At 49.2% G+C, this 23983-nt stretch overlaps 2 protein-coding genes across 5 annotated transcripts in view; one reads left to right on the forward strand and one right to left on the reverse strand.

Annotated features, from left to right (window-relative positions):
- KIF5A (kinesin family member 5A) overlaps positions 1-6410 on the reverse strand; it is a 29436-nt gene extending 23026 nt beyond the window's left edge. The window contains exon 1 of one of the 2 annotated variants that reach the window (XM_073900779.1): positions 6021-6410. In XM_073900779.1, the coding sequence (XP_073756880.1) occupies positions 6021-6149 (129 nt within the window). In that variant the 5' untranslated portion in view covers positions 6150-6410. The remainder of the gene's footprint in view (positions 1-6020) is intronic. The other variant, XM_073900780.1, reaches the window with a different exon arrangement.
- A 3027-nt stretch (positions 6411-9437) lies between these two features.
- Positions 9438-23925, forward strand: DCTN2 (dynactin subunit 2). 3 transcript variants are annotated; one of them, XM_073900781.1, is made up of 14 exons: positions 9438-9648; positions 10564-10632; positions 19229-19325; positions 19499-19569; positions 19885-19983; positions 20470-20630; positions 20825-20975; positions 21311-21376; positions 21590-21628; positions 21804-21881; positions 21971-22042; positions 22271-22373; positions 22485-22576; positions 23469-23925. In XM_073900781.1, exons 1-14 carry the CDS (start codon positions 9613-9615, stop codon positions 23553-23555), a joined length of 1221 nt encoding a protein of 406 aa, XP_073756882.1. In that variant the 5' UTR covers positions 9438-9612; the 3' UTR covers positions 23556-23925. The 3 variants fall into 3 exon arrangements, with proteins under 3 accessions (XP_073756882.1, XP_025738681.1, XP_073756884.1); XM_025882896.2 differs by having other exon boundaries at positions 9439-9648; positions 19499-19560; XM_073900783.1 differs by lacking the exons at positions 9438-9648; positions 10564-10632 and adding an exon at positions 11889-12262.
- The last annotated feature ends 58 nt before the right edge of the window (positions 23926-23983 follow it).

Genomic DNA, 23983 nt, shown 5'->3' on the forward strand with positions numbered 1-23983 from the left:
AATTGTTAACAGTGTTTTTCTTGGATGCTGGGATTTTGAGTGATTTTTAGTTTCTTGTATATGCTTGTCTTTGTTTTTATTTTGTCAACAATTAAAACATATTAGTGTTGTAATCAGACTATATTTAATATTATTTTTAAAAAATCTACTTTGATTTTTTTTAAAGGTTTGAGTGAGTTTATGGGGTATTCATAGGGCTTTTGTGAATTTTTCATCCTTTTTATCTGAACAGTTCATCATTACACTTCATTATAAAGAATAATATCCTGGGGCGCCTGGGTGGCTCAGTCATTGAGCATCTGCCTTTGGCTCGGGTCATGATCCCAGGGTCCTGGGATCGAGCCCCGCATTGGGCTCCCTGCTCCGTGGGAAGCCTGCTTCTCCCTCTCCCACTCCCCCTGCTTGTGTTCCCTCTCTCGCTGTCTCTCTCTCTCTGTCAAATAAATAAATAAATAAAATCTTTTTTAAAAAAAAGAATAATATCCTTATTACATAGAATAAAATCATACAGTGTTAGAAGAAAACAGCTTTAAAGTGGCATTAATGCCTGTCCTCCTCAGTGGTAATATCTTTCTTTTTTAATTTAATTTAATTAATTTATCTTTTGTTGAAACTTGATTCTTGAATTGTAATCTAACTCAGTGTTGCTCCTATCCAGTGGCTAAGAAACAGAAACAAACAAAACATGTCTATCTCAGCCCAGTGACTCTAGCCTCTTCTCCACCAATGTCTGTCTATGCTTCTTGAAGCCAGGAATGCAGCCAAAGGGGATTAAATAGAACTCTCAAGCCAACTTTGCCCCTCCCTTCTTCCCTTCTGGGAACATGGGCACCAACACATTCTCTGCCTTTCCCTCTCCCTCCCTCCTCCTCTCTCTCTCTCTCTCACAAACATTCCCAGTTATAGGATTCCAGAGAAGGCTGTGGATGCATTAAAATGGAGGGCGCTCTCCAAGTGCTGAAGGTAATTGCTACCTGAGGAACCCCTTTTCTGAAGCCTGCGCTGGGAAGAAGGAAGAGACCAGAGAGAGTAAAAGGGTGGTGTTCTCAGTACTGTGACGATAAAAGATATCCAAGAACTAAAAATGGGTTCACTTAGTAAACTCGTGAGCATGGAAAGCCACAGACACATTATAATTTCAGAGGTTCTTGAAAGGCCTGCTATTCCCTACTTCCCTACTCTAGACTAGGCCCTTAAAATCCAAGTCTAGTTTATGATTTTATCTTAAGATTTTTATTTCTGTTAAATTATAAATTTCTTTGTAATTTTCCATTGATTATACTCAAGATGAAATTTTTTGTCAGATCTTTTGATGAGAATAACTAGACCAGTGGTTTTCTACTTTTTTCTGCCTCTAGACTACTCACATGGGAAACATCACCACTATTTCTTTATTTCTCATGACACACAATTACTTTGAGTCGGACTGTCGTACGCTGTGGAAGGTTTCTTTTTCTTTTTTTTTAATGTTTTATTTATTTATTCATGAAAGTCAGAGAGAGAGAGAGAGGCAGAGGCAGAGGCAGAGGCAGAAGCAGGCTCCCTGCCTAGCAGGGAGCCCGATGCGGGACTCGATCCCAGAACCCTGGGATCATGACCTGAGCCGAAGACAGACGCTTAACCATCTGAGCGACCCAGGCGCCCCTGTGGAAGGTTTCTTACCAGAATCTGAGTGTGTATAGTTTGCAAAAGCCACTGATTTTTTTTTTAAGCCGTTTCTGATGCCCCCTCTCAGACATCTGCCCAGACCACTCTACAGACTGGATCACCATGTAGACCAAGAGTTTCTTGAAGGCAGGGATTCTCTGTAAATCCCCAACATCAAGCACAGTCCTTGGCCGACAGGATATCCTTCATAAATATTTGTCAAAAACACAGATATTGATGGAGGAAGAGAGCAAGATTTTAGAGACCTGGACGTTGGGATGAAACAACTAGTAAGAAGGGGAAAGGTTAACTACTTCCCAGTGTGTCAAAGGCTAGCTTGTGGGGACATAGCATATATAAAAAATAATAACATCTAACTCTTATCAGTTTATTACGTGCCTGCACTGTTCTAAGCAATGTATATGCATTATCTCATTTAATGCTCACAGCAATCCTAGCAGGTACTATTATTATTCCGTTTTATAAATGTGGAGACTGAGGTTCAGAGAGGTAAGGTAGCTTGCCCACAGACACACAGCTGAGAAATGGTAGCACATGGTCTCAAACCCAAGCAATCTGAATCCAGACCCATAATGCCATAGTCATCCAAGAACTGAAGCGTCTGGATACTGAACATGGCATCAGATCCTCTTCATGGCTTTTCCTTCCCCTTCCCCACATGACCCCCACCCCCATTTGGACATTTCCCCAAATGTTTCCAGACAGAACTGAAGCCCTGCATCACTCCCTTTTTCCAAACTCAACTCCATCTTCAGAAGTATGAGATCCTCCCACCTACCCTCTTCCAGGAACCCCCTCACCATGCCAGCGTTGGAGACTGGAAGAATGGTTTCATTAGCAACATTCAGGGAAATGCTCCACCTTTGAGGAACACTCCCTGAGATCCATTCCCCCCCGCCCCTGCCACAGCAATCTAAGCACCCCTCACAGCCTCCTCCAGAGAGCTCCCTTTCAGAATCCCGCAGCCCAGGGCTCCGTTCTTCCTAAACCCACCCAAGCCTCCTTGTTGTCTCTTGCTTACATGTCCCATCCCTAAGGGCCCCAGTCTGTCACCATGCTGAGCTCTCACCCACTGAACTCAAACGGGTGCTTTGTGTCTCCCAGCACCTTTTGGTAGTTTTCCATTATGTGAACTGACTAAGCTAATGAGAGGGCCTAAGATCAGGGGTCCCAAGATGACCAACCTTTTCCACCCTCAGTAAAGCACTTGGTAGAGGCTGAACTTCTGAGCACAGGCCTGATTTCCATGGTGACACCCCTGGGGATTGTTGCCATGGTAATGCTGGAGAGACACTGGCCACGGTGAACATTACCTCCCCTCTCCATTTTCTTTTATGAGACTCACCCAAAGCTAAAGGGAGACCTGCTCCCCCTCTTCAGATATCAAAGGAATCCTGGGCCACCCCAAACAATATTGACTCTGATCCAGTAATCCTGCAGGTCCCAACCTAGCTTTTCCAAATGAGGTACTGGATAGTCCTGGATTTTTGCTGCTTAAGAACCTGCTAACCCACTAGGAGATCTGAGGGAGAAAGAATATAATGGACACTGAATGAATGAGGGAGAGGAACAGGGAGAGAGGAACAGAATGTACGGGTCTTCCCTCACTGTCATCCCTCCCATGTCTGGTATAGAGGCAGCGGCCCTGACAGCAGGCACCCGGACACTCTGCCCACCAAGACCAGGGCCGAGAGACACTTAAATGTATCCAGTGAAAAAGTCACACTGGATTCTGAGTGACATAAAGAACAAAACAAGGTACACAGCCCACAGACAGTGACCCAGACACCCTTCTACTATGACTCAGGCCATTAACTTTGGCTAAGCCCCATCCTCCAGATTCCTGGGAGAAGTCAGGGGCATGGGGGAGGGATGAGGCTGAAAGAGCTGTCTTTCCAGCTTATTCTCCTACCCTCTGCCAGGCAGAAAAAGCCCACGAGCATCTGAGACTCTGAAGCCCTGAGGTAGCCGCAGTGCCGCAGAGGCAGAGAGGAGAGCCACCAGAGAAAGGAGCAGGGGCTGGGTTTGGAGAGACTATTGTCTCCCCCTTCCCTCACCTTCCTGAAGCAGCTTCCTCCACTAATTCCTCAGACGCTGGGCCCCAAAGGGAGTGAGAGGAGGAAAGAGGAGAGGGGGTAGGAGATTTCCTTCCCTTGGTGGGACCCTTGAGGGTTGCGTCCAAACCCCTTCTCCTAGAGCCCTCCTCCTTCCAAATGAGCAATGAACAGTCAGGCTGGGAGGCAAGCTCCAAGGACGCTGCCTGAGACAAAATGGCCCCCCATAAGCATCTATCTCAGCTGGAGAGATTAACAGGAAGGGCTGGGGCAAAGGAAGATACACAGTGAGACAAAGGTGCAGCCCTGCAAATATCAGGCAAAACAGGCAAGGGAGGACCAGCTGCGGAACTAAGATAGAATCTGAATTGGCAGGGGGCCCTGGGCCTCTCTGCCTCTCTCCCCCTTCTACAGTGTCTTTCCTGTTTTGCGAATTCGACAGATCAATACAGCCACTCCTTCTCCCAACATCAGCCCATGCCACATGCCTGCCACACTAGGATGGCCCGAGAACCTAAAGGAGTTTGTTCAGACTTACCTGAAAGAACTAAACCAAGGAAGCTAGGCTTCAAAGTAGAAGCTTTTGTGGATGTGCACCCCTAAGACCACCTCCCTCCTATTTCTCAGCCTTCATGTCTCAGGGAAACCTCAAGCTCCAACTCTCACAGCTAATGCCTGTTGTCCAGACTACTTGGAGAGGAGCCCCCAGGACCGATTATTTCAGCCTGGCCACACTGACCAGATTGTAAGGCCTAAGGTCCTTGAGGCCAAGAGAGACAGGGGCCCTCTCGATGTGGTAAACATACACATATGTAAGCACACACACAAGGCAGAAGCCCCTATTTGAGTTCAGTGGGTGAGAGCTCAGCATGGTGACAGACTGGGGCCCCTGGGGATGGGACATGTAAGCAGGCTCTTCCTAAGGCATGTTTACTCAAAGTCCCATTCTCACTGATTCAGAGGGCCCACGCTCCCTCCCCATCTTTCCTTCATTCGTTTAATAAGCATGCCTTGGGCCAAGCACTGTGGACCAAAGATACATAAACAGTGCCCCTGACCTTGAGGACAGCCGTCATATGTGCCCCTCCCTTCTCAGATTGGCTACAGTTTCCTGGCCCAGCACCCCTCAAGCCCTACAGGACTCGATCCCAGATCCTTTCACCCCACAGCCTAACACTCCCTACCAACATGGGAAAGGAGGGGTGGGTGAAGAATTCCCTAGGAATTCCCTTTGGGCCATCACAGATAAAGGTCGAGAAGAGAAATCTGCAGAGGCAGTGTGATATAGAGGAAAAGCCATGAGCTTTGGAGTTAGAGATTTAGGTTCAGATCCATGAATTAACAGGGTGACCTTGAGAAAGTCATTCAACTTCTTTGGGCCTCAATTTCCTCATCTGTAAAATGGAAATATTGGTACCTACTTCAGAGTGTTGTTTTGAGGAGTAAATAATACATGTTGAGTAACAAACCCATAGTAAATATTAGTTCTCCTTCTTAATAAGATCTCCTCCATGGGTAGAGCTGTCATGATGAGGTAGAAACAGCTTGCTACTTTTTACTGGATCATCAAGAGAAAGGATGAATAAGCAAGTACCTATTAAGACCTCAGGATCTGGTTATTTTTATTTGTTAGCGGGAACTGGGGTGTCTGAAATCCTCTTCCTACCGTACCTGGGAGGGAAAGGCAGACATTTCCTTAGGACCCCAGAGCCCCCTTCCCAAATTGGGTGTGGCATCAATGTATTTCTTTCTCAGAAAACCCTTCATCAGCCCTGTGCCCTCCGCCCAAGTCTAGGCTGTAACTACTTCAGGGGCTGATGGAGGGCTCGGTCTTAGAGCCCACTCTCATTCATAAACTCCACCCGCAGAGACCCTGGACTGCCCACCTCCCATCTAGCCCATCACCAGTCTACCCCCTCCCTTCCTGGGAGGTGAGGGTAGAGATCTGAGCCAATAACAAAGGGAAGATGCGCTTTCCCTAGGGGAGAGGGAAAACATCAGAAAAACACGGGACTGGCTCTAAGGGGTGGGGACGCTGCAGCGAGCAGCAAAGGGGAGTTGGGTCCCCTGACTGCGAGGAAGTAGCCCCCTCCCACTCTGCGGAGACCTGGCAGCCCGCTTGGCCAGGCCACACCCAGCCATCCTGATGCAGGGGAGGGGAGGGGCTGCGGCGGGGAGGATGGAGGCTGAGCGGCGGGGAGGGGGCGCAGAGTGACAGCCAGGGGCGAGGACGGCGGGGGCGGGGGAGATTCATCTTGCGGACCCCTCCCCGAAATTCCCTCCCGCGGCGACACTCACCCCAATAACGACGCTGTCGTCCCCTTGGAAAATGGGGATGAACTTGTCTCCCCGCAGAATCTCGGCCTGGTTCAGGGGCCGAAATCGGCAGAGCACCTTGATGCTACATTCGTTGTTGGTCTCCGCCATGGTGGTCGCCGGCGACGGGCTGGGCACTTCTCGGGCTGCAGGGGCGGTGTGCGCTCCGGAGGAGGGGTGCTCAGCTGCGGCCGAGGCGGAGGACAGGTGCTCGGTCTCTGGAGCCGAGAAAGCAGGTGGGGCGCCCGGGCGAAGGCTGGAGAGCAGGGCCGGGGCGCGCTTGCTCGCTCCTGCGGCACGGGGATGCGGGCGACCTGGGCGTCTGGTCCTCTCCCGGCGCTCTGCCTCTCCGCCCCTCGCGCTGCAGCGCCGCGCTGCGGGCCTGGGCGGGGCGGCGGCCGCGGGGCGGGCGGGGCTTCCCTCGCGGGGGGCCTCCGGCTGGACGTCCACGCGAGGGGGCACCTTTCCGTTCCTCTCGCCTCCTACCCCACCCCTGACGCTCTTAGGTAACCTCGCCCTCACCCCTTCCCCACCCAAGTCCCTTGCCGCATCCCACCGCCCCACCTCCCCGGCCTGCCTGTCCCTCCCTCGGACTCCACCCCTCTGGAAGGGATAAGAGGGCTGAGGTGGGCCTGTCGCCGGGGTAGGGAAGAGAGTCGACGCCGGTTCCACCCCTTTTATTCCGGGACACCCTCCTCCCCCACCCCCGCCCCGCCCCTGTCACCATCCTCTCCAAACTGAGAGCACCCTTCTCATTCCCCATCCCCAACCCCCTCACACAGATTCCCAACCCACTCAGCTTTCAAGGGCGGCTGCCGGTACCCCTGTGGGGGTGGGTGTCCAGGTTCCATTTTTCAGACAGCAGTGTCAGGGGAGAGGCTAGTCCCTTCCGCTTCTACGTCCAAAGGTGCGCTCTCTCCCCAGTATACACACCAGGTCCCCAATGTGAAGGAAGGCAAACTCTGATTCTGGGCTATCAGAATTCAGAAACGGATAAAATTCTCATTTTTGCCTCATAGGTTGGGGCTGGGATGCAGGTGGGCAGGAGAAGCTTTTGCAAGAGAAAGGGAGTCAGAAAACAGTGAAGGGGAAGTAATGATGGGAATGGGGAAGGCCACAGGGGCTTTGAGAGAGAACCAATAGGGCAGACATCTGCATTTAGGTTTCAGACAGGTTTCAGCACCTATGTAAGTGTTTCCTGTCCAAGTTACCATTGGACAGAGTCCCAACACCCCAGCCCCTTTCTCCGGGCTTGCTTTGTTTCTCCCCCTTCCCTAACAAAAAAAAAAAAAAAAAAAAAAAAAAGCCAAGCCTTAGAGATTCTTTGTCCTTCCTCCCCTCAGGTCAGACTCCTGCTGCAGCCCCTGGGCAGAACCACCTAGAAGCGGGCCAAATTGATTTTTCTCCACATCACAGGCCTCTGCTGGCCAACAGAGAGTTAGACTGCAGGAGTTGAGGCTCTAGGCCAAGGGAAGGAGCATGGTGATGGAAAAAGGGAGGAGGGGATGGTGGTTCTGCTTAGCAATTGTCTAAGGTCACTTGGACACTATGAGGCAAGAATGAGAGAATGATGGCCTGGCCAGACAAGAAGTAACCACTCAGAACTCAGATGATGGCTTCCGCACATTGGGCCTATACCTCTCGCCCACCTTGAGTCTTAAGGAAACTGAAGGAAATTGGTCCAACATAAGAAACTGAATGGGAAGGCAGTAGGACTCTGTAGAAAGAGGGGTAGAGGGGCGCCTGGGTGGCTCAGTTCTTAAGCATCTGCCTTCAGCTCGGGTCATGATCCCAAGATCCTGGGATCGAGCCCTGCATCGGGCTCCCTGCTCCACGGGAAGCTTGCCTCTCCCTCTCCCACTCCCCCTGCTTGTGTTCCCTCTCTTGCTGTGTCTCTCTCTGTCAAATAAGTTAAATCTTAAAAAAAAAAAAAAAGAAAGAAAGAAAGAAAGAAAAGAAAAAGAAAGAAAGAGGGGTAGAGGTTTGGGGAGGAGCCAGGAGAGTATGCATAGAATGACAATGAGTTCCAAACTCCAGAACACAAGCATCTCTCCAGTCACTTGGTCTGGCACTATTTCTAAGTGTTGCAGCATCCTGCAAGCTCAGGAAACATTATGGAAAACATCCCAAACTCAGGCCCCTAGGGGCTCCAGGGTGGCAGCCTTAATGGAGTTTCAAAAAATGTTTGTCTAAAAAAAAAAGCTTGTCTATGGAGGGTCAGGAAAAAAGTTTACCGGGTATGCCCCCCCCGGAAAAAAAACACCCACACACAATGCGGCAAGTTTTTCATAAAGCTAGATTTATTAAGTTTCAAAGGACTGTCTTTATTCTTGAGAGTATGTCCTTCCTACTTCTAGTAAGAAATGATGGCTATAGTAAACAGTAGGCTTTCTTTTTCTAACGCACTTAGTTGACAAAATTAAAAGGTAGCAGTACTATGTCCATCCTCAGAAAGGGTTGCTGTTGTTCTATTTTTTTAAAAGATTTTATTTATTTGAGAGAGAAAGAGAGCATGAGCAAGGGGAGGGGCAGAGGGAGAAGCAGGCAGGGAGCAGGGAGACCCACATGCGGCTAGATCCCAGGGTCCTGGGATCAAGACCTGAGCTGAAGGCAGGCGCCCCAGGGTTGCTGTTGTTTTAATTTTATTGAACTGTGAAATTCAGAAGTCTGAAAACTATTAGTGAAGTGGTTAAGAGCACAGAGGTTGTTCCGACAGACATACAGCCACCACTTACCTATTTATGAGCTTGAAATAAGATTCCAGATTTGAAAAACAAAAACAGGATGTCCCGTTAAATTTGAATTTCAGATAAAAAACTAATAATGTGTGTGTGTGTGTGTGTGTGTGTGTGTGTGTGTGTGTCTTAGTATGTCCCATATATGATATGGGGCATACTTACACTAAAAAAAACAAAAACAAAAACAAAAACAAAAACTATTAGTTGTTTACCTGAAATTCAAATTTTACTAGGTGTCCTGTACTTTATCTGATAGCTCTAACTCGAGAAGATTACTTAATGTTTTCATTCCTAATATGACTAAGCCCTTACTACATTTTACTATTATTGTTTTTGAAGTCCTTTCTGTGCCACAGCATGACAGGATGTTATTTTTATCTAGTCATTTAATTTCTGGAAGCCCAAACGTATTCATCTGAAAAACAGGAATTATAAAATATTTTTTCATAGACTTGGTGTAAAAATGAAATAAAATAAGTTGTGTGAAATAACTCCCAAGGCGCGTTATTGTCGTTCTCCGTCCAAGCCCGAGTGGTCCAAGACTACACATCCCACAATCCCAGGTGGCGTCCCCCCGCCATTACCTCATTCCCTGGCCGTATTCTCGCCAATCCCGGCCTCGCCAGGGGTGTGGTAGCGGGCTGTTCTCGCGATTTTTGCCTTACCCTTCTCTCTCCTGTACGATTCCTGTCGCGAGACTTCCTGCTCCTCCGCCTCCTCCGCCGCTCCCTTTGCCGCCGCCTTAGCCCGGGACCCGGACCCAGCCTCTCCCCTACCCGAACACCGGCCCCGGCTCCACCGAGGCCCCGGTCCCCCAACCCCGCCTCGCCGCCGCCATGGCGGACCCTAAATACGCCGACCTTCCCGGCATTGTGAGTACAGGGCCAACCCCGGCTCCCCAGGACCGCACCCCCGACCTACTAAGGACCCCCAACAGACACTAACCCGTGACCCCTCCCGCCTGCAGCCCTTCCTCCGCCCCAGGGCTCCAGCCTCTGGCTCCCCGGCGGGCCACAGCACCCTCCGAACTCTTCCGACCCGACTTGGCCCGGCCGCGGAATGGCTTAGCAGGCCCCTTTTCCGGCAGTGGCCGGTTTCTCCGCCCAAAAATCGTCTCTGGGTGCTTACCACTTGTGCCCGAGTGTTTCTATCATCCATGTCAGCATCACCCGTGTCCCCCCAAATCTCCCCATAAGGCCCCTCCCCCCACCATCCCCACCCCAAACACATACCAGGCCACTTGGTGATGGCCTTCACCCTGCCAAAGAAAAGGTTACCGTGGCAGAACCCTTCTAGTGCCAGATAGAGAATTCTGCCCTCCGGGACCCCCCCCCCCCGGCACATACCAGCCTCTACCCTCCTTTTGTGCTGCCCTGCCTGCATTCTCATGGGTGGGGGTCGTGTCACAGGACCTTGGGTACTAAGGTCCTGAGTCACTCTCAACCTTTGTGCCAGGGTAGTGTTGTACAGGGCCTAATTCGAAGATAGCCCTCTCCTACTTTGGACATAATGATTGCTAAGAGCCCGCCCCCATTCATATTCAGGGTCACATCTTTGTCATCACTTACTTTCACCACTTACCGTGAGGTTCCAGTTGTGCCCCCCGTCATCCCCACCCCTCTAAGACGTGGGAACTGACATGCAGTTCAGTGGGCAGGTGGAAGAGAAGGGACAGAATGCTGGCCTCACAGCCTGCCTTCTCTCCTAGCTTATTCAAATGGAGTGGGTCCAGGAGTATTGGTGGATGCTGGGTAATGAGGTGGGGTGGTCACTGCTTCTGTCTGCAGGCCAGGAACGAGCCAGATGTTTATGAAACCAGCGATCTGCCGGAGGATGATCAAGCCGAGTTTGATGCGGTAAGACTATGTGCTGCTTCAGGACTCTTATGGACCCTGACCTCTCTCCCCCAGGCAAACCCTTTCCCTTTTCTGGAAAGCCACAGCAATAAGCGGGTATGCCAACCCAGCCTGGGAGGTATGTAGGTTGCAGGCTTACAGCCACCAGTGAACAATGCCAGGACGGAGAGCCATGTTGGTGGAATCACAACTAACAAGACCTGATCCTTGGGTCTGTTAAATAAAAGTTGAAATATCTCAAAACAGTTTAGTTTGGGACTAGTGATTTAGGTAGGCCCCTGGGTGCTAGTCTACGGTAATGAATCATGAAGTCTGAGCACTTATAAATTACTTGAGGTTAGGGCGCCTGGGTGGCTCAGTTGGTTGGGCGACTGCCTTCGGCTGGGGTCATGATCCCGGAGTCCTGGGATCGAGTCCCACATCGGGCTCCCTGCTCGGCAGGGAATCTGCTTCTCCCTCTGACCCTACCTCCCCTTGTGCTCTCTCTCTCTCTCAAATAAATAAAATCTTTAAAAAATAAAAATGAACTACTTGAGGTTAGGAACTAGGCCTTTGATTTCATAAAATATTTCACTTGATACATGTTCATTAGTATCCTACCAAGAGCTAGATTTTGAAGTGTAGAGGAATAGTCTTTTTCCTGAACACCTAGTATCTATTGAGCAAGGAGTGAGAAAATGATGTGATTTTAGAAAGATAAGGGATCTGGTCAGAGCAAAACAAATTTGAGGAAGAACATAAATATTTTCTAGCAGCATAGGAGAGTCCCTTAGCACTTTCAGATCTAAGAAGAACTCTAAGGAAGAAATTAGCTGTGGACACAATTTAACCATGAGGGGAACCACTTAGCACTGTTTATTGAATGTATTTATTCTATGTTGGTTTTTGTGCAATGTAGAGGAAGAAATGTCCCTGCCTTTAAGGATGCCCCAGACTAATGGTGGTGGAGTTAGGATACATATAGGATAGGAAACATGGAATAAACAAAATGGAGTGAATGGAAATCAACATAGTAAAAACTTGTATATAAGTACCAAAGGGAACAAAGGTCTATTAGCATTTTTTTAAGATTCTTTATTTATTTATTTGACAGAGACAGCGAGAGAAGGAATACAAGCAGGGGGAGTGGGAGAGGGAGAAGTAGGCTTCCCGTTGAGCAGGGAGCCCAATGTGGGACTCGATCCCAGGACTCTGGGATCATGACCCGAGCCGAAGGCAGGTGCTTAACGACTGAGCCATCCAGGCGCCCCTCTATTAGCATTTTTTATAAGATGTGGTTTAGGTTCTATTCCAAAGAGAGCTGGGCTAAGGTCACATTGATGAAGCAGGCTCCGTATGTTTGTCTGTAAGTCCTGTGGCTATATCTGTGGGGCTGGTTAGTCCTGGAGAATGCTGGCTGCTGGCTTCTAATGTATGGCTTGGCGTACTCACTTATTCCTTATTTGATTTCCCCCAGGTGGAAGTGGTTCCTACTTTGTGGGAACACCTTCCCTGTCTCCTCTCTCAGTGGTGTGTTCCTTGTGGCTTCTGTACTTGCTGGCATGTCAGTCTGTCCCCTAAGCTTGAGTATCTGGAGATAACGCTGATGTCATTGCTCCAGGACCTGGGTGTGCACCTGTCACTCCAAGATGTATGTTATTAGGAAGCTGTCTTTGACCTCACAGAGCAGGAGTGTATAAGCTGAGGACTTCAGTCCTCTAACCCATTTCAGAGACTGTTCAACTCGGGCCTAGGCCTCTGCCTATAAAGTGTCACAGCTTCATGGTGAGGTAATAAATGGAAGTTTGTCCATTTGTCACTGACTGTGATATGAATGGGCAGTATCACAGCAATCCCCTTTCCAAAACAAAAATACATTGTAGTTTTCCTTTTGAAAGAACTGAGGTATTTCTTAAGAAGAAGATGACAGGCATGGAAGCACCTGAATGTGCAGCCCTGATGGGCTGTTTCTCCCCACTGAGCCTGAGCAGCCTATTTCAGTAGTACCTAGTGGGGTGGCTGTTAGGGAGGGATACCAGAAGTATTCATTTCCTGCAGCATACTGCCCAGGATGATGGTATAGCAGTGCATGGGAGCTGGATGGTAAATACAAGAAGAGTCGAGTTGCCTCCATCACCTAAGGCTCAGCTAAATGACTCTTCATCACTAGGCAGGAGTGAGTAGGATGGGGAGACCTTCAGTTGCTTCAGGAAGGGGGGGATGTGCTGAGATGTTTACTGATGTCAGCTAATGTCTCTGGCCTCTGGGTGTCCCTGTGGGCCTTAGGAGGGGAGCCTTCGGGAAGTCAGCTGGGTAACAGTTCTGTTACTGCTCTTAATATTGATGTAAATGTGCAACTGGAAGAGAAGTGGGTTGTACTTAGTCCAGAAACCTCATGTCTGTGAGGCCTGGATTCTCACCAGCAGCCTTTCTCTCACCTGCCTTCCCAAGACCTAGCACCAATGACAGTGCACATCACCAGTACTGTGGCTGAACCCTGAGGTTTTCAGTCACCTTCTTAACCCCTGACAACAGAATGTTCTGCCTTAGTCTCCAGATTATTTTCAACTTTAATCGGATTCATTTTTAAAATAGATAATATATGCACATAGAACAAAAGTCTCTTCCCACCCCTGCCTGCCACCACTCAGGTCCCTTCCCTGAAGAAAGCCAATATGACCAGCTTCTAATGGAACCTTTTGGGGGATCTCCAGGTTTTTATTTAAAGGAATAATCAAAGTGTGTTGACCCTCACTCTTTTAACCTCCTTCGTCTTATTGCTCCACTGTGGAAAAAATTGAGCTGCTGAAGAAAATAATGTCCTCTAATATCCTTTAAAGATTGTAATTGCTAGTTTAATTTAAACATAAAAGTATTGCAGTTCCCATGGTGGAGAAGATGGGGGAGGAAAGTAGTATAAAAGGTTTTAGTTTTGCTAAAGATGATCCTGATTTTCCTCCTATTTCTTTAAAACGATTTTAACAGGAAGTAAAATATTATAAAATAAATGGGCCAGACAGCTGCACAGGCTAGCCCTTTCCTCTTCAATGTAGGAGAATCTCGTCTCTGTATTTCAGATGCTCCTAGGTTGATTTGGACGATGGGCTTGTTTGGAGACTTTTTTTTTTTCTTTAAGATTTATTTATTTATTTATTTGACAGAGAGATGGCGAGAGAGGGAACACAAGCAGGGGGAGTGGGAGAGGGAGAAGCAGGCTTCCCAGGGAGCAGGGAGCTTGATCCCAGGACCCTGGGATCATGACCTGAGCTGAAGGCAGACGCCTAATGACTGAGCACCCAGGCGCCCCTGGAGACTTTTCTTAAAATGTCTCATCAGGAAAGCTAATTCCTGACTGGAATTTCCTCCCTGCTGGACCCACAGTCTACCTTGGGTCTGTGAGGCATTGTGCTCCTGGCTTTTGAACTGCTGGAACAAGGAGAATAAATTCAGAAAAATCTCACTAGAAACAGGATATAGTTTCTCCCTTGATGCCTTATCCATCTCCAATGCCATGGGAAAGGGGAAGAAATGACCTATAGCCACAGTTTGACAGGGTCCTGGCAGAGGCTTGTTCTCCAAAGGGAAGATACTGCTGGACACTCCACCAGCCTGAGATGAGAAACAGTACGTTCTCTTCCTTATAGTTTGAGATATCCTAGAGTTTGCTTGATTGTGTTCACTGACTGTTGGCGCTCTGGAACTTACCTGAGTTTTTCCTAATGCTTCCCCCATCCTCCCTCCTCACCACCTTGCCTGGACACTAGTTTGCACAAGTAAGACCATTCGATGCTTCTTCTCTGCATGTTTTTTTTTTCATCTGCCATCTCGCATGCAATGCTCTGTCACTGTACTATTGTTATAGCTAATCATTTTAAATTCTCTCGAGTCCCTAGCTGGGTCACTAAGGGGCCTGCTGGCCTTGTATTCCAAAATCATTAATCAAGGTTTGGAAGTACAACTCTGATCCATGAATCATTGTCTCTTTCCCTTGTGAGGTCTGCAGAATAAAACTGTCCAGTGGAGGATGGAATAGAAACATGGAGGCTGGGACTGCTTTTGCATATGAGGCATTTAGGGGCTGGAGTTAGAAGGGGTTGGCTTTCTCCTCCTCAGACTGAAATGAAGTTAAGAGAAAAGAAGTAACTGTTAGCCATTCTAGACAAGGGTAGAGAACAAGGGGGACAGTCACAGTCCTCACTTCTTAGCTATGTGTAGACTGTCCCTGGGGAAAACTCATTTTAATGTTCCCTGTGCTAAGCCTTTAGACAAAGGTAAATGGGATGGGAAAGGAGTGTTATATGTAAATTTAAGGTAATAACTTGGGTTATTTGTGCTTTCATGAGTCTTTCTGTTTCTGTACTCCTCCTTTAGAAATGGGTGGATGGTCAGCATTATGTTGATCCATCCTGGACAGTTTTATTCTACAGCATTCTCCAACTTCCTTGTCATCATGGTTCTGAAGTCCCTCTGGCTGCAGTGTTGGCAAAGAGCCTAAACAGGCTCAGAGAGCAGCAGTGGCCTCTTTCCCTGTCTGATCTAGAACCTCAGGTCTTGCCCTCTGAGGCACAGCCATTTAGCCAAACAGCCCTGGGGAGTCAGGGGGTCTACTAGTGAGAGGGACTGGGAGTCATGTACCAGGTAAGCTGGTACCTGAGATCAGGGCACTTAGAATTTTCCAATCAAGGTGGCTGAATGGACTGTTTCCGTGGTGACTGTTAAAACTCTAGGTTATAGGAATTATGCCTAAAAACTCATCATCCCACAGTGCACCCAAAGGACAGACCTGAAGGTGGTATATACTATTTACAAACTAATAGACCACTTTTCCTTTTCTTTGATTTTTCTATCCTCGCCCATTCTGCTTGTTCCTCATGATTTGAACTTGAACTTAAAGCTCATTGTTCTCTCTCCTTGAGTTTCTCCCAAGCTGGTTTTAGCTTGGCGGGGCAAGTAAGAGAAAGGTAGTGTGTGTGTGCCTCCCCTTGTGTGTTTGCATGTGTGCTCCTGTGAGTACTTACACTCCCTCTGTGCAGAGACATCCCATGTAGACCACAGGGTCTGGATCTGCCTTGACCGTGAGCTGAACCAGGAGTCCTGGCTTAGCTGGACCCTGGCATGAGACAGGGGACGGAGAGGTTGAGGCTCAGGTGTGTCTAGCTGAACTCTTTGGGGCAGGAAGCACTTGTCTTTGTCCCACCACACATCTCATACATACATAACCATCTTCAACCTTCCACGATTCTACGTGCCCGTCAGTAGAGCTCCTGGAGAGGCAGGGCATACAGCTAGATTTCCCCTCCTGGCAGTTCTTTACCCATCTTGCCTAGAAGGGAGAGCCTTATCTCTGTGGCTGGACTAAAAGAAGGCCTCTTTGAAGTTCTCTCACCGTTCCCCCTTGTCCACCTTCTAACCTCTGTGAATCTTGTGAGCAGAGGGTGGAAGAAACATTTTCTGCACATGGGCTGGTAGCTGTGAATCTTGGTGTCCTCTGGATTCTTTGTGCTCGCACATCCTGGCAGAATTGCTCTGGTTCCCTCGGTGCTGGGGGTGAGTTACCAACTAATCAAGATGGATACAAAAACACTCGCCTATCCGAGGGGCGAGGACGTGCCCTGCCTCTCCTCTGGCAGCAGAGAATGAGAACGGGTACTTCACCATCTCCTGACATATTTTGTTCTGCTTAACCTAAAGTCATATCAAACCACCCATGCGGGCACCCTTATTGTGACCAATTCCACCATCTAGATGTCTCATTCTTCAAGACTAGAGAAACCAAGAGACAGCGAGACTTGAACCATGAAGGCCCCCCTTGAGAGTTATGGACCCTCAGTCAGCTACATGTCCTTAGAGTCCCCATAGCCTCTGCTTCACATTCTGCCTGTCTCCCCCCGCCCCCACTTTGCTGTTCCATGCCACTGGCTTGCAACATCTCACTAGTTCTCAGATAATCTTACATTGCTTCTAATGACAGAGCTTCATGACATTCTCACCGCCAGAGAGGAAAGGGTCCCAAGTTCTTCTTTCTCTTGGGGTATGTAGTGACTCCAGCTGAAATTTCTTGGCCCCCAAATTTTGCTAGGCTCCCCTGGGCCCTATGGTGCAGTGTGTTTGAAGCTATCATATAGTGCATGTGACAATTTGCTAATAACAATTTTGTCTTTTTTTTCCCCTCCCTCACCCCCATTTCCCCACTCCCTTTCCTTTTAACTCTTTTGATTTTCTCACCTCTGGGGAAAACCACAAGGAGCTGGTAAGAAGCCTGACCTTTCATCTGCTTTTTAATGGGGTGTGCTGTGATGGGCAGTTGTTTATCTGTCCTTTTGTCTCTGCTAAATCTTTAATCCCTCTATCCAGCCCCACCCCCAGCCGACGGCCTTTTCCCATCTTATGAATCACTGTAATGACACTGTCCCCAGCCCATGCCCCCAGAATTCTGAGGCACTGATGGAGTGGGTGCCACTGGAGGACAGAAGGGTGCCGGCCATCTGGGTGTCTGGGGCCACATCCTTGGAGAGACTCTGAGGGGATGTCAGTGTCGGGCAGCTCTCCTAACCAAGGAGGTGGTCCTAAGTGGGAATAGTGAGATGAAAGCCCTGTTCATTCCCGTCACTGTCCAGGACCTCTGAGGCCCACATTCTGTATGTTGACCCTTTTCTACTCAATCAACCCCTTCCCTACTTAGGAAAGTGTGTAGGAGAGTAGGTTCTCATCAGCATAGTGCCTGGCCCATAATGAGGGCTTAACAGATGGCAGCCATGATTAATTTCCTTCCTTGGTCTATAGACGGTGCTTCCCATTTGTCTCTTTAAGAGGATCTTTTAAAAATGGATTTCTACTTCATTGGCCTTGACTGGGGCAATCACAGGGAGGAGTGGCATACTCTTGATTGTGAACTTAGAAGGTGGTTGTCTCTCCTGGTCGGGAGTCCTTCTCAGACAGACACTTTGTAGAGGCCAGACACCACACAGTTATTTGGCATGTGAGTGCTCTGGCCATACATTTCAGAGAAGATTAAAGAGATAAGAATTTGGGGCTCAGTTGTCTCTTTGCCCTTGCATATAGGACGTTGAGCCCTTTTGTTTTCCCTTAATCTTTAGCTCTTGCCTCTCTGCTCAGCACTTCCCTGAAGAAGAGGTAAAGGTCAAAGTTGATGTTTTCTCCTTACGCCCTCCCTTCCCTATTTTTAAAGCTGCCACTCAACTGATTCCATCTCTAATAGCAGACCGGAGACGAAGGATGGAGCTTCTGCTGCTCTTCATGATGCCTCTCCATTATCATCCCCTACCACACCCAATACCCACATGCAGGCAGAGACTCTCTGTCCAGTCCTGGCTCACGTTAGAATCAGCTGGGTAGCTTTTCAACTGGCCTACTATCCTGGCCCTACGCCAGAACGATAATGAAATCCCAATCTACAGAGGAGAACCCAGGCCTCTTTTCCTCCCTTTTTTTTTTTTAATTTTAATTTTTTTTTAATTTACATTTTGTAAGTGACGCAAATGCGCAGGCAGGGTTGAGAACTGTTGTTAAACGAAAGAAGACTCAGTTTGCCTGCCTCCTGTGGAAGTTGGAGCTGTTGTCCCCAAAAGCACAGGACTCCTGGGTCTCCTCCTCCTCCTTCAGGAATGTAGTGAGAGCTGTTGGACTGCTGACCAGGGAAGGAGATGTGTTAGTCCGAAGTGCCCGGTGTTGGTGTAGTTGTTGGAATCTGAACAGCCAGTCAGTATCTAGTAAGGAGGGAACCTCTCCGCTACCGTTTCTAGGGTGAACTCTCTTTATCACTTTCTTTGCCATGCTCCCTGCTAATGGGAGAGCTTCAGTGCTTGAGACAAGAACAGAGGGCTCAGGGAGAAGAGGCGGGTGCTGCAGCTTCTCTTTGAGAAGCTGCTGGGCTACCTCCATGTCAGGACGTAGGCGTGGCCCTCACCCGTGGGTCCTCTTGGCAAGCAGGTAGTACTTCCGTTATTGCTTTTAAGACGTCCCTTAAAAAATAGTACAGTAATCTCTTGCCTCTTCTCTCTATACCCTGAACTCCCCAGCCTCATGGCAGCCTTGGACGTAGGACTGCTGGTCAGGCCCTCTCCCAGCCTCGCTTTTGTATCTCAGAGCTGGTATCTTCCCTTCAGCAGCATACTCACCCTCAGAGTTAGCAGCTGGACTGTCTGCCATCCTTCCTCTTTCCCCCCAGCAAGTATGGGAGGTTAACTTGAAATGTCCTTCCTCAGCAGCGAGGAAATCTACATTTGGGAGGGGGAGGTTCAAAGAGGTCAGGTTGGTTTCTTGCCCTGAGTGCATGGTGTGTGCCAGGTAACTGGGAGGGCCCCGGTGGGTGGGGTGGGGGGAGGGGGAGGCTTATGTACAGAGTGGGCGGGGAGGTTATGCTACCTCTGTTCCTTGAATCAGGGTGTTAATATTTATACAACTGACACTCCAAATTTACCAGGAAGCTTCTGTTTCCTAGGTTGAGCCTGGGTCAGCAGCTTGGAATGGAGCTGCCCTTCTCTTCCCTTGGAAACGTAGGGCCCAGTCTCCTCTAGAGGTTTGGGGATTTTATGGGGTCATGGAAGTCTAGGGTGAGAATGAATCTGCCTCTGGCCTGAACTATCTATTCCTGCAGGAGGAGCTGACGAGCACAAGCGTGGAGCACATCATTGTCAATCCCAATGCTGCCTATGACAAGTTCAAAGACAAGAGAGTGGGGACAAAGGGACTTGGTGAGACTGGGCTGGAAACTGGCCGGGGGGGGGCCTATCCTCAGACCGTAGTGACTTGCTTCAGGGAGAGGGTCCTTCATGGAGATCTTTCATGGTAGCCCTGACAGTCACCTGAGACCATGACTGCCCTGGGCCTCGATCAGGCCCTCAATTCCATCTTCTTTTCTTGGCAGATTTCTCAGATCGTATTGGAAAAACCAAGAGAACAGGATATGAATCTGGAGAATATGAGATGGTTTGTTGTGTGTGTGTTGATGGGAATGGTGCAGTGATCCTAGTTAGGAGGGACATCAAGGGATACAGTCAGGCTTCTGAGTTTTTCTCTCCTTGGGGGTCCTGAGAAACCCAGCAGGATACAATTGAGGATGCTTAGTCCCCGTGCTGTTTGCTCTGGAGAGTCTGCAGGCCTCCAGCTACCTCCAGTTTTTCTGTAACAGGGTGTTGTGGATTCTGAGTTGGACAGGAAGCCCTTACAACTTAGGCTCCGGGTTTGGATAAATTCTCGAGAAGCCTCCCTGTACCGAGACGTGTAACTTCACTGTGTGTACTTGCTCTCTAGCTTGGAGAGGGCCTGGGAGTGAAGGAGACACCCCAGCAAAAGTACCAGCGACTATTGCATGAGGTCCAAGAGCTGACGACTGAAGTTGAGAAAATTAAGGTAACTGTAAACTCCCTTTTCCCCTTTGTGCTCTGACTTACATAGCAGAGGAGGACCTCATAGCAGGAGGAGAAAGGTTCCTGAGGCTCCTGGGTAAGGGAGCTGAAGTTCCTAGGTTTAGGAATATAAATAAATCTACATTCAGTGCCACAGGTGGGTAAGAACCATCCAGTAACTTCCAGCCACAGGCATTCTTAAGGGCCTTGATCCTTTTTTCTGGTCTTTTTTTTTTTTTAAGATTTTATTTATTTGAGAGAGAAAGCACACGAGAGAGAGCTAGAGAGAGCATGAACAAGGGAAGGGGCAGAGGGAGAAGCAGACTCCCCACCGAGGAGGGAGCCGGACACGGGGCTCGATCCCAGGACCCTGGGATCATGACCTGAGCTGAAGGCAAACGCTTAACAACTGAGCCACCCAGGCACCCCCTTTTTTCTGGTCTTGATTCCCCCTTGCCCACCCCTCATTGTCTACTTCTTTTCATACCAGACAGCAGTGAAGGAGTCAGCCACTGAAGAGAAGCTGACCCCCGTGGTATTGGCTAAACAGTTGGCAGCCCTGAAGCAGCAGCTGTTTGCTTCCCACCTGGAGAAGCTGCTGGGACCAGATGCAGCCATCAACCTTACTGACCCTGATGGAGCTCTGGCTAAGTGGGTGCCCTGCTTTGTTGGGAAATCATTGCTGACTGGGGCATAGGGAGACTCAGCCAGGTACTGGCCAGGATACTAAGGGGAGAGGTAGCCTAGTTGTTCCTTAATGCTGAGTGTGAGGCAGAAATGAGAGAGTGGCTGGGCTGGCCCACGTCCTTCCAGTCATGATCTTATTACTTGGTCTCCTGGCCCAGGCGCCTGCTGCTGCAGCTGGAAGCAACCAAAAACAGCAAGGGAACTGGTTCAGGGGGAAAGACCACCGGCGGGACTCCCATAGATAGTAGCCTTGTCACTTACGAACTACATTCTCGGCCTGAACAGGACAAGTTCTCTCAGGCTGCCAAAGTAAGTACGTATGTAGGTTGGTTGGGGGGCTAGGGTGACGTGGCCCTGAAGACTTTCCTACCTCCCTCCAAGGAATCAGATCTCAGGAGAGGGTGCTGGGAATGCTTCTGATTCCTCTTGATGTCTCGTTCTCCATGTTTCCCTCACCCATCTACTTTCAGTTAAGATTTTAAGAATGTGATTAGGGATATGTTCCAGAGAAAGTAGTCCATTGGCAGAGTGGAGAGGAGGAGTGAGGGGAATGGCAAGCAGACAAGCAGAGAAGAGCAGGATCTTAGTGCCCACTGTAGCAGCAGGGAGGCAGATGGCGAATCTCACTTCCTTCCTCGCCCTAGGTTGCAGAACTTGAGAAGCGCCTAACAGAGCTGGAAGCAACTGTACGCTGTGATCAGGATGCTCAGGTCAGGTGCTCTCCTCTACTTAGTCTGACCCTTGGACCCTGCACCCTCATCCCTAACACCCATAGCGTTCCACAGAACCCTGGGAAAGTGAGAAGGTCTTCAGTTATCAGATCAGCCAGTGGGTTGCCAGCTAGAACCAGAAAGGATGGGAGAAGGTAGTAATCAGGTGGAGATACAAGAACCACTGATTTCTTTCCTCCTTTTCCGCACCAGAATCCCCTTTCAGCAGGTCTACAGGGAGCTTGTCTTATGGTGAGTATAAGAGGAACCAGATTTTTGGATTACAGAGGGGATGTTGAGGTTGGGTTTGCTTGGAGAACTCTTTTAGGGTCCATAGCTATATATTATCTCCAGTGGAATATGGGGTGGCCTCTTCCTAGTCTGATCCTTTCCCCTTCGTGAAGCTTGTCCCAACCCCCACCCCCAGGAGACTGTAGAACTGTTGCAAGCAAAGGTGAACGCCCTGGACCTTGCAGTTTTGGACCAAGTGGAGGCTCGGCTACAGGTATTAGGTGGAGGGCAAACTGGATTACAGGTAGCTTGGGACTTTGGAAGCCCTGGGTGCCCTATCAACCTTAAAATCTGTGCTTCCAGAGTGTCCTGGGAAAGGTGAATGAGATTGCCAAGCATAAAGCTTCTGTAGAAGATGCAGATACACAAAGCAAGGTCAGGAAGAGCCATTCCCCCCATCTTTATACCCTTCCCTGTTCCCTTGTGTTCTCCAAGTCATTCTGGTGGTCTCACCAAAGCCTGAGAGCCTCGAATCCCAGGTGCTGTCTTCGTGAGCTCTTACCAGCTGAGATAGGGCAGTGCTTCCCGCCTGCCCCACCCTAGCGAGGGGCTCCGTGTGTACTTCACTCGGCCATCCCCTCCGGGCCCTGTCTTGCCCCCCAGGTGCACCAGCTATATGAAACCATACAGCGCTGGAGCCCCGTTGCCTCCACCCTTCCTGAGCTGGTGCAGAGACTTGTCACCATCAAGCAGCTGCATGAGCAAGGTGGGAGGCCAGCTGCCAGGCGAGCTAAGAGGAATGGGAAGGTGGGCAGGTTTTGTTTCCTTCCCTCTTGGAGTCTAATGTCCCCCATGCCTTTCCTACCTTCCTTTGTAGCCATGCAGTTCGGTCAGCTCCTGACCCACTTGGATACCACACAGCAGATGATTGCTAGCTCCCTCAAGGACAACTCCACCCTCTTGACCCAGGTGTGTGCCCCTGTATTGGTCTGCTGCCTCCCTTCTCTAGCAGGCCGGGTTCTCCAGCTTTGTCTCAATGGATTCTGCCTTGGCCCAGGTCGTAGCGTGATATGGCAGAGGCTTGGCTTGAGTCTCCACTGTTTTTCAGTAGTTGTGGGACCTTCGACAACTAACTTAACCTGTGAACCTCCATCTTACCATCTGGAAGATTATACCTTCCTCAGGGTTGTATGGATTAGGTGAAATACTGTGGGTGAATTGTTAGAGTCCAGTGAACCTGTTTTTCCTAGAATACCTACCCTGTTCCTCTCTAGTCTTGGCTTAGCTTTCCCCTCCGTGTCTTCAGCCAGACGTGCTTATATCTGGAGCACGGCACATTGGGAGGAATACGGACTCTGAAACGAACAGCGGGCTCCAGCCTCGCTCTGCTGCTTGTTTTCTGACGCTGGGCCAGTGAGCTTCACCTTCAGTCTTAGCAGGGCCCAGCACATGGTCCTTGGTTTCTCTTGGAGGCAGTTTTCAGTGCCGGGGGCAGAATTATGGCTGAGAAACCAACACCACAGGTCCATCAAGATAAATGAAAAAATATATAAAGTGTAATATGTTCTGCCTCTAGAGCAGTTTTCTAAACTTTTGAGCCAGTAAAACGCTCATTTCAGTAAAATCTTACCTGTTCCTCATTATATAAAATAGATCAAAAGAATGGTTCTGGTTGAGTCCTGCCTGCTTGGCAGTCCCTAAACTAGGTCCGTCGTACTCCAAGGGTACTTTGAAAACTGCTACTATGACCTGCCCGCTCTGGGGCCCATAAGCTGTGCTTCCATTCTCTTCTCTTAGAGCAATTCTCAGGTGCTCACCCAAGCAAGCGCCTAGGCCTAGTAAAACATCTCTGACTTTTTAGGTGCAGACTACCATGCGTGAGAACCTGTCCACGGTTGAGGGGAACTTTGCCAACATTGACGAACGGATGAAGAAGCTGGGAAAGTGAGCACCTTTAGGAGATGGAGAACAGGGGTAATCCCGACCCCTTTGAACTCTGTTAACAGCTTACATAGGGTTTCCCCTTAATTATAACCCTCGCATCCCCATACCATTTGACACTGGGGCAAAGGGGTTCTTCCTGCATGTGGGGTTTACACCCCTCCTCGGAGGAATAGAGAGTGGTAGCTGGGAGACAGTAGATGGTGGTCTCCCCTCAGGCCCTGGGGACGTGGGCCCCACCACATGCCAGTTCCCGTCCAGTCCTGCTTTGCCTGGGGCGGGGAAGGATTGGGTCCTGTCCTCCAGCACAGCTCCCGTGGCTGGCTGCAATACTGTACAACTGTTTCTGACCATTAAATGCTGTTGTCCTCTCTGTGGCCCCTGCTGTGTTTCCTGGGGAAGAGGCAGCATTGAGATGGACCCTCATAGCCTAAC

The sequence above is a fragment of the Callorhinus ursinus genome, unplaced genomic scaffold, assembly GCF_003265705.2.
Source record: "Callorhinus ursinus isolate GAN/ISIS: 27379988/994484 unplaced genomic scaffold, GSC_fseal_2.0 scaffold14, whole genome shotgun sequence".
In the NCBI taxonomy this organism is placed as follows: Eukaryota; Metazoa; Chordata; class Mammalia; order Carnivora; family Otariidae; genus Callorhinus; species Callorhinus ursinus.

Bases quoted from the DNA above. Each gene is read 5' to 3' on its own strand.
- DCTN2 (XM_073900781.1), top strand. From the start codon at position 9,613: ATGGCGGACCCTAAATACGCCGACCTTCCCGGCATT. The intron at 10,633-19,228 runs GTAAGACTATGT...CTATTCCTGCAG, and splicing joins ATCAAGCCGAGTTTGATGCG to GAGGAGCTGACGAGCACAAG. The intron at 20,976-21,310 runs GTAAGTACGTAT...TCCTCGCCCTAG, and splicing joins AGTTCTCTCAGGCTGCCAAA to GTTGCAGAACTTGAGAAGCG.